The following is a 9425-nucleotide window of genomic DNA, read 5'->3' as shown; positions in this document are numbered from 1 at the left end:
ACTATTAATTTTAATTTGTTGTTTCCTGTTTGTGAAATAAGATTGAAGAAGTGAAATAGAATGAAAAAAGACACCATATATATGGTGATGATTTATCAAGCAGAATTTCATGTGGTAGACAATCAAAGACCTTCGAAAGGTCCCCTAGAACAGCAGCTATATACTGGTTGTTATTTAACGCTGTACGCTTACCTTCTAGCTGTCGTAACAGTGTGGTCTGACATCAATGGCCAAGTCTAAAAGCACACAGATAAGCGGTCCATGAAAAATATTTTCCAAAAAAATTACCAAGTTGAATTTCAAACACCTTTTCATAAATTTTAGAAAAAATGGAAGAACGCTGACAGGCTTTTTATGTCTTTGTCAAGTTGGTTGTTGTTGTTTTTTTGTTGTTTTTTTTTTTTTTGCAGTGCTGCTACTTGAAACTGCTTGAGTCTATCAGGAAATACACCAGTTTCTAAAAATAGCTTTATCAATGTTGTTAACTGAGGCACGATTAAAGGTTTACAATATTTCACTACGTTCTTTTGCCATGTCACTGTCTGTTTGTTTTGCCATGTCACTGTCTGTTTGTTTTCGACTTATGAGGTTGTGTTATGATACTAATCCCTTACTGGACGGAATATGCTAAATTTACATACGATGAAGACATAATCTATCGTTTCTTAAAATGCGCATTCAAACCACTGCCAACGTATATATGTGTTCCGCCTAACAGAAGTTCAACTGGAAACTTTGTTATAAGCAGTGTCATTATACCTATTCCTGTTGGAAAAAATATTCCATACTATTTATTCCGTTAGGAACATACACTGTAACATTTATTCCTGTGGAAATAATATTCCAGAAAATTTCTTCCTTTTGGAACTTATATTATGAAGGAACTTATATTCCGTGACACTACCAATACTATATATACTATACAATACACTGAATATGACCAGCATAAGGTCACCATCAAACATGGCGGCAATTCTTTTTTACGTTAAAAAAAAACAAGTTTAGGTCGAATTCAAACTACCAAACTTTCATGACCCACTTTCAAAACTTGATAACCCTCTACCATGCACCAATAAGTAATGCTGCTACCAATATTCATTTTTTAAGACGAATATATAACAGTTCATATGATAAAGTACCATACAGGAAATTAAAGAATGCGCAACATATACTCCATCAAAAACAATTCTCATGAAAGGTAAGCAGGTCTTGTTCCGCTAGTGGCACTGTTCGTGTTAATCATTTGAAAAAAATCAATTTAAAAGTCTCATTCGTTGATGTCATAAAACAAGAATTGAGTTACTATAGGTCATCATTTTATTAAGGTCTTTCCCCTACGTGAGGAAAGACCTTATTGTTTTTCTAATGTTTTTTTTCTTTTTCTTTTTCTTTTTTTTCTTCCAACATTTGTTTGACATGCCCGCCTCTTGTTTCTGTTGAAGTTATTATGACCAAATATGGACCATCGCTAGACCTCACCACGATGTATTACCAAATGACCCTGTTAAGGATTGCATCATTCCCTTTAGGAGTTATCTCCCTTTTATTGATTTTTTTCAACATGGCCCCCCCCCCCCTCGTTGGTTTTAAAGATATCATGACCTTATTTGGACATAATGTAGATCTCATCATGATGTATTACCATGTGAGGCTGAATAGGATTTCATCGTCCCCTATGAGAGTTATATCCCCTTGAAACAATTTCTTTTCTTTGCATTTTTCACAAAAAGTATAAGAGATAGAATCGATTTGAAAACGGCAACATGTACAGGAACAGATGGCAATGTTAATGAACATGTACAATCATTTTGTTATTAACCCTTATAAGGAGTTATTCCCCTTGAAAAATTGTACATAATTTTAGAAAAATTGTATTTCGAGAACCAGAAGTCGTAGAGACTTGGGACCTTCACCAATAATCTTTAGTTCATGTGACCTTTAATATGCAGTCAAGGTCAAAGGTCACTGAGTGCAAAAAAAAATTACGCTGCAATTTCAAGCTTACATATTAGGAAAATGATAAGACTTTGCTGCATACATACAGCGTATAAAATGTTCCTCTCGACGAGCTCTACATTTTATATGATAAGTCCAAAAATGTCCGACTGTCTGTTCAAAAATTACAACGGGATGATTCTTAAAAGTATAGTATTTTGTGTATATCTTTTTAAAGATAACAGATATCAACCTACTATAAACTGCAAAGATGATCAGTAATTCAAGACCGTCAATTTGAGGTCAATGTCAGGTCATGATGAAATTTCACCTTGACCTACACATTATACTATGACCTTGACCTTGTGATATTTGAAAGGTCAAGTGGTCCTGAGTTGAATTGTGATAGTCCCATGTCTCTACGATATGTTGTCGCATATCAAACGAAAGAACGTAAAGCGTACATTTCATATTTCAAATTGACGTCCCCCAAAAATTGGTTGAATGGGGTCATTGAGTGCAAAAAATAAATTTTATTTACGATAGGGTTGTTGTATATCAAATGAAAGGTCATGATGTGTACATTTGAATTTTCAAATTCCCGACCTCCAAAAATTAGTTAGATGGGGTTATTAAGTGCAAAAATCAAACTTTCTAGAACATGGCGTTGTCGCATATCAAATGAAAGCTCATCTACCCTGTGTTACATATATCATACTTCCAATCTGAAAAATGTAGGCGGATGAGGTTATTAAGTGTAAAAAGCGTAAAGTTTCAGAAGGTACGCTTGTCGTATATCAAACGAAAGGTCGTACAAATAACATTACGAAAACATCACTTTTAATGGAAAGACCTTTCAATTGTTTTACAAACAATTGAGATACTAGTTGTTGTTTATTGTTATGTCTTTGCTTAAACTAAAATTATGCTGTGAACATTAAACTCATGCAGTTATGATTGTCTGAAACATGCATGAAACATTTGTCACTGTACGTTAACATGATTGTCTGAAACATGCATGAAACATTTGCCACTGTACGTTAACATAATTGTCTGAAACATGCATGCAACATTTGTCACTGTACGTTAACATGATTGTCAGAAATATGCATGAAACATTAGCCACTGTACGTTAACATGATTATCTGAAACATGCATGAAGCATTTGACACTGTACGTTAACATGATTGTCTGGGACATGCAAGAAACATTTGACACTGTACGTTAACATGATTGTCTGAAATATGCATGAAACATTTGACACTGTACGTTAACAAGTCAACCAATAATAGATCAATGAATTAATGGACTGAAGCTTATACAAACGGAAATGGCTGCATTTGATCACTGTGACGACGACATTTATAAACGTCATAAACATATCCGATGGTAACGTTATCGTCGACTTGTCGCCGATACAACAAAGCCGGATAAATTTTAGCGCATTCTAATCATCGTTTCGAGTTCATCGGTAAATCGAAGTAAAAGGAAGAAAGTGTGGGGAGTATATATGTTTTTAGTACCCTTTTCCTCTCGTACTCAGGGTTTCTGTCCTTGAAAAGGTACAATAGACGGATATATTTGGCTGCCGGGTTCCTATTTATAATAATTCTAAATCTGTTTTCCAATGCTGGTTTTTTAATTTTGTGTTGACCTTTCTTTTTTTTTTAACTACAACGAATTTATTTTAAAAAATTTCTAAAGATAATTATATTATTTTTTATACAGATATGGACATGTCAGCAAAGTTTAAGGATGACGAGCCGAATCAGCAGGCTGTGGTCAGGTTTTGTAGGGGCATTATAAGAGTAGCTCAGTTCGAGTTGGCACTTAAAAATTATGAGCAGTTAGAGGAAGCTATACAGGTTGCAGAAGCCAGAGAAGCAGAACTGGCAAAGGAATTAGGTAATGATTTAATTGAAATTCACTTATTTGCGCATGCCATTCAGTTCTGCATCTTGCTCTGTTGGTAGTGAAAACTTTAGATTTTCTCTAACGTCTCAGTTTAATCATGTTATGCACATTATAGACCATTTAACACATCTTTTTTGTGTGTGTATGTCCCTGGTACACGGCTTGTCTTTCATATCAATAACCAAATAAACAGCTGCGCCATGAGCGCATGATACGCCCGACGTCTTATGTGGAAGTCTTATGCAATAATCATAAATAGTTTATGAGAAAGTTTTAAGCAATAACCATATATTGTTTTAGAGACACGGCGGGACATGTGAAACTCCCCACCCTGTTTTTTTCTCACAAAAACTAAATATTACCAAAATAAAATTTTGAATCAAAACCAAAAAGTATACAGATCTTTACATTAATATATCAAAGAAGTGTGTAAAGTTTTAAGCAATATTCATAACTTATTTTTGAGATACGGCGCGACACGTAAAAAACCCTCCCCTGTTTTACAAAATACTCAATGACTCAAAAATAAAATTTTGAATAATCACCAAAAAGTATACAGATCTTTAGATTAATAGAACAAAGAAGTATGTAAAGTTTTAAGCAATAATCATAAATCGTTTTTGAGATACGGCACAACATGTAAATTAAAACCTCCCCCTTTTTTACAAAATACTATTATTACATTGGTTGCAATAAATTACATTGATTTCCCAGTTAGATAAAAACCGATAATTTCACATGTGAAATAAACGTGGTTATTTCACTCTCTGACGTCATACAACAATAGGCGTTGTCAAGACGTCGATAACGTCGGATCAAAACAAATTGTAAATGCGTAGGAAAAACATATAGTCCCTTACATTTTCTACATTAATTTCATAAAAAAAAAGCCATTTGACAATGTAATAAAAAGTATAACTAATCGCCGTATTTGAATATCAAAAATAAGACAACTTGTGACCGAACGCCGCTATGGATTAAACTCGTGCTGCGCACTCGTTTAATCCATGCGTCGTTCGGTCACGCGTTGTCTTATTTTTTGATATTCAAATACGGCGATTAGTTATACTATAAATAACTCAAAAATGAAATTTTGAATCATCACCAAAAAGTATTCAGATATTGAGATTAATATAACAAAGACATGTGTAAAGTTTTAAGCAATAATCATAAATAGTTTTTGAGATATGGCGCCTTTTTTTACAAAATACTCAATAACTCAAAAATGAAATTTTGAATCATCACCAAAAAGTATACAGATATTGAGATTAATATAACTAAGAAGTGTTTAAAGTTTTAAGTCATAATCAAGAATCGTTTTTGAGATACAGTGCGACATGTGAAAAAAACACACCCCTGTTTTAGTTATAAAGTGCCGTAACTCAAAAAGTTTAAATCTTATTTTCACCAAAAAGTATACAGATCATTTGACCATCATAAGAAACAACTATATTAAGTTTCATGAAATTTGGATAAGTCGCTATCAAGTTACGGTGCGACATGTTTACGCCGGACAGACGGACAGACGGACAGACAGACAGACAGACAGACAGACGGACGGACGGACGGACGAACACCGGACATTTGTATACCATAATACGTCCCGTCAAAATTTTGACGGGCGTATAAAAATGTAAATTTAACTGTATGCCTCATGTGGGGAAAATTTATAAATTCAATGATGCTTTCTCTTTAACAAGCTAATGTTTTAAAAGCAAAGAAAATGGTGGATAGATGTTTGAAACCAAACAATTTTGCGTTTTCATTTTGTATTTTCCGCATTCCGCTTACAGTTATTGTTTGTTTGTTGTATGAACGCAATTTTTACAAAAGACACTTTCTATTGTACTTAAAGGAAGGTACAGATATGGGGACAAGTTTGATGAAAAGGAAATGTCGATTTTTAGCAGAGAATTTTCTCCAGCGAAGCAAAGTGTTGCTGAATTCAAATTTACTCTTAATGAGTTTGAATGCATCGCAAGGGAAATAAAGGAATCGGAAGAAAAGGATAGAAGAGAAATACTTGAGGAAGAATTAAAGACAGAAACCGAGAGACATTCTACCGACACAACTGAAACATACAGTGAGATTGCAAGGACAAACTCAGATGAAATTGACACAGAGGCAGCTGAGATGATAGATTTAAGAGCATCAGTAGACCAGGACAGTACTTGCACTACAACACCAGGTATATTGATAACTACACGAAGCCAAACTAATTTTTCTCAATTGAATTCTTAAATCGGACTCTGTTTACTGTTAATTTCTATGATTTGCACTTCGTATTACTATTTCATTCTGTAAGTGTCGATCGTAAAGAAATTAGTGACACAATCAACTAAGTCAGAAAAACTGATAATCAATTTAAAAATTGATATCATAACCTTAGACTGGTTCCTGTATCCTTTTATGGATTCACGATCTGTTGTCTATTTTCTATAGGTAAAGTATTACAGCCGATTTCATTGACTGTGTAGGTAAAGGTAATATCTTTGGTTAGCTTGCTTACTAGCTAGCCTAGTCCTACAGACAGATAGATTAGTTATCTGTATGACTAGTCTATTCTAATGGAAGGTAGTTTACCTAACCTTATAATGACTTCACTGTTCAGTAAGCAAGCAAGGAAACCAAAGATATGACCTTTAGCTACACACTCAATGAAATCGGCTTTAATCGATATATAAATATGACAGTTGTGTTGTAGCTTCAGTAGTGGTTGTAGTAGCAGTATTATTATAGTAGTAATAGTATTTTGGGGTCTTTTTCTGAACATATATTTTAATTTACCCTTTCAGACTATAATATTTAATAAACATTTATAATGAGTTTTTTATTTTTAAGGTTCGGTAATTCCAAAAAGGAGTGGGAAAATAATTGCAGTGAACCCCTTCATTACGAGGAATTTCATCAATTTCAAATACCGGGTACGTGACACTAAACCTTAGTACACTCTTATCAACAATAACACTGAACAAAATTTACAGCAAAATGAATTGGGTGTGTAGGTAAAGGTTTTATCTTTGGTTGCTAGCTGAACTGGGATTAGGTATACTACCCTCCGTTAAGAGTAGACTAGTTCACCAAATAGCAAATGTATCTGTCTGACCACAACTATCGGATACCTAACACTGATCGAGAGCTAGGATTCTAGAAAACACTTTTTGTATAACTCTCATATTGTACACCTATACTGACACAGACAAATAAATAGCAGGTTAAAGATGTTAGAGATATTCAGAAATTAAGTTGGTGACAACACCGGCGAAACTTTAAATTGCATTTGTTCGAATATTACACAAGAAACGTTGGTTTATTTCCCCAATAGAATCTTACTTTCGGAACATTCTAGTAAATGAAATCCATAATAGATAAGATTTTGACAATTCAAATGTTAGAATTAAGACGAATAAAGGTACGCTGTACATTACAACATGTGACTATAACATTCTTTCATTTCAGGAAACAATTCAGCCAAGTATATCACAAAAACAAAATGAACAGATTGAAAAAGGAGAAACTCTTAAGACGAAAAAGGAAACCAAATTGGAGAAGAAAAGGGTAAAGGAAGAAGAAATGGTCTTTAAGAAATACTTAAAGATAGCCAATAGGAGGATGAAAAAATACAAAAAGGAAAGCAAGAGACAGCTGGAAAAAGAAGAGAAGGAAAACAAAAAGAAACTGAAAAAGGAACAAAAGGAACGAGCAAGAATTGAAAAGAACGAAATGAAAGATAGAAAGAAATTAGAGAAAGGTATTTTCTGCAACCTACTAATTATCATACTTCGATTGTTTTCTGATATGGTTATTCGGAAAACAAAAAGAAACTGAAAAAGAAACAAAGAGACTGAAAAAGAAACAAAAAGAAACTGAAAAAGAAAGAATTGAAAAGAACGAAATGAAAGATCAAAATATTAACTTGTTTTTAGATATATTTTTCTTTCTGGTCTTATCAAGTTCTATCAATATAGTACTAATTCGAGAATAACATATCAGTTTTTGATACTGTATAGGTATCAAATCTTACACACTCCCTTAGATTGATGTCTTTTTTAAATCTATATTTATCTTATTCAGAAATGAAGAATAAAGAAGGATCAAAAGTGAAAAACGACAGTCACGTGATAAACATGCCGGTAGTTCTTGAACACATGGACATTGCCATGAAGAAGAGTGATGAAGATTTCAAAGATGATGGAAAAGGAAATATAAACAACGAAGAAAAGAAAAACACAATAGGCAAAAGATTACAGGATTTATTTAGATCTTTGATATGTTCAAAGAAGTGATGTAGACATTTTTAAAGAATTTGTTATTTTAAATTTTTAGTTATATGTCATTTTTATTTCCATACATACTGCAAAGTTGTAATTTTTCTCCATATCTAAACCATTTTAAGTTGCATTAACATTTTTCATAAATTTGTTCTTTCATTTTTTTTTTAACTTCAGTTGCAAATAACAAGTATCTGTCTTTGATCTCAATACTAGTATTGCTTTTAATTTATGAAAATAATAAAAAAAAAAAAAAAAAAAATATTAATTTTTTTTTTCTTTTCAAGTCGTGTCCAATATAGTTTCCATATATTAATCAAAATTTACAGCCTAATACAGCACTGGTAAACTTCATATCAATATTTCTATATCTACCGAGTTCTGCATATGTAAGAGAGGCAACAGATAACAAACGATGTTCAGACGCACATGTCGAAAATGAACTTCTTAGATGCATGATTTTTTTTATTAGTTGTTAGTGGCGTTGAACTAGCTGTCAGTTAACTGCAAGTACTCTCAGATCTGTTCCTAGTGTCTTTTTGTTGTTGGGATGTATAAGTACCCGGCCACGTTCACTTGTATTTTTGGCCATCTGATGAGTTAAGCCCTTTTCAACTGATTTTTATAGTTCGTTATTATTTTGTACTGTTATACCACTGTCCCTGGTACGGGGGAGGATTGGGATACTACTAACATGATAATGTTCAACCCCGCCACATTATTTATGTACGTGCCTGTCCCAAGTCAGGAGCCTGTAATTCAGTGGATGTCGTTTGTTCATGTGTTACATATTTGTTTCTCTTTCATTTCTTTTATATATATAAATAAGGCCATTAGTTTTCTCGTTTGAATTGTTTTACATTGTCATTTCGGGGCCTTTTATACCTGACTATGCGATATGGGCTTTGCTCATTGTTGAAGGCTGTACGGTGACCTATAGGTGTTAATTTTTGTGTACGGTCTCTTTCGAAGAGTTGTCTCATTGACAATCATACCACATTTTCTTTTTTTTTATATTAACAAAAAAAAACGAAAACAATCAAGACAAACATCGGCATACAAACACAACACACATGACAGAGAAAACTAAAGAACGAGAAACACGAACCCCCATAAAAAACAATGGGATGGCAGGTGCTCTGGAAGAATAGCAGGTACTGCTTCACATGTGGCGCCGTCTTGGTGCTCATACTTTGCCAGTGAAGTTCAATTCGGTAAGTCACATTCGGAAGAGAAGCACTGGATTGTAATTACGACAACTGGAACATATTTGTCGTCATCTATGAAACAGATATTCCATAAGGT

General features: G+C 33.4%; 1 protein-coding gene across 1 annotated transcript; it reads left to right on the top strand.

Moving 5' to 3' along the window:
* The first annotated feature begins 3311 nt into the window (after positions 1 to 3311).
* LOC139520045 (DNA ligase 1-like) lies at positions 3312 to 8294 on the top strand. Its single transcript, XM_071312461.1, has 6 exons — positions 3312 to 3435; positions 3664 to 3840; positions 5705 to 6037; positions 6691 to 6773; positions 7309 to 7600; positions 7924 to 8294. The coding sequence occupies exons 2-6, from the start codon at positions 3666 to 3668 to the stop codon at positions 8133 to 8135; spliced, it is 1095 nt and encodes a 364-aa protein (XP_071168562.1). The 5' UTR covers positions 3312 to 3435; positions 3664 to 3665; the 3' UTR covers positions 8136 to 8294.
* The last annotated feature ends 1131 nt before the right edge of the window (positions 8295 to 9425 follow it).

Source organism: Mytilus edulis, chromosome 4, assembly GCF_963676685.1.
Source record: "Mytilus edulis chromosome 4, xbMytEdul2.2, whole genome shotgun sequence".
Classification (NCBI taxonomy): Eukaryota; Metazoa; Mollusca; class Bivalvia; order Mytilida; family Mytilidae; genus Mytilus; species Mytilus edulis.
Note: the sequence above shows the minus strand (reverse complement) of the source record. Positions and strands in the feature narration are given on the sequence as shown.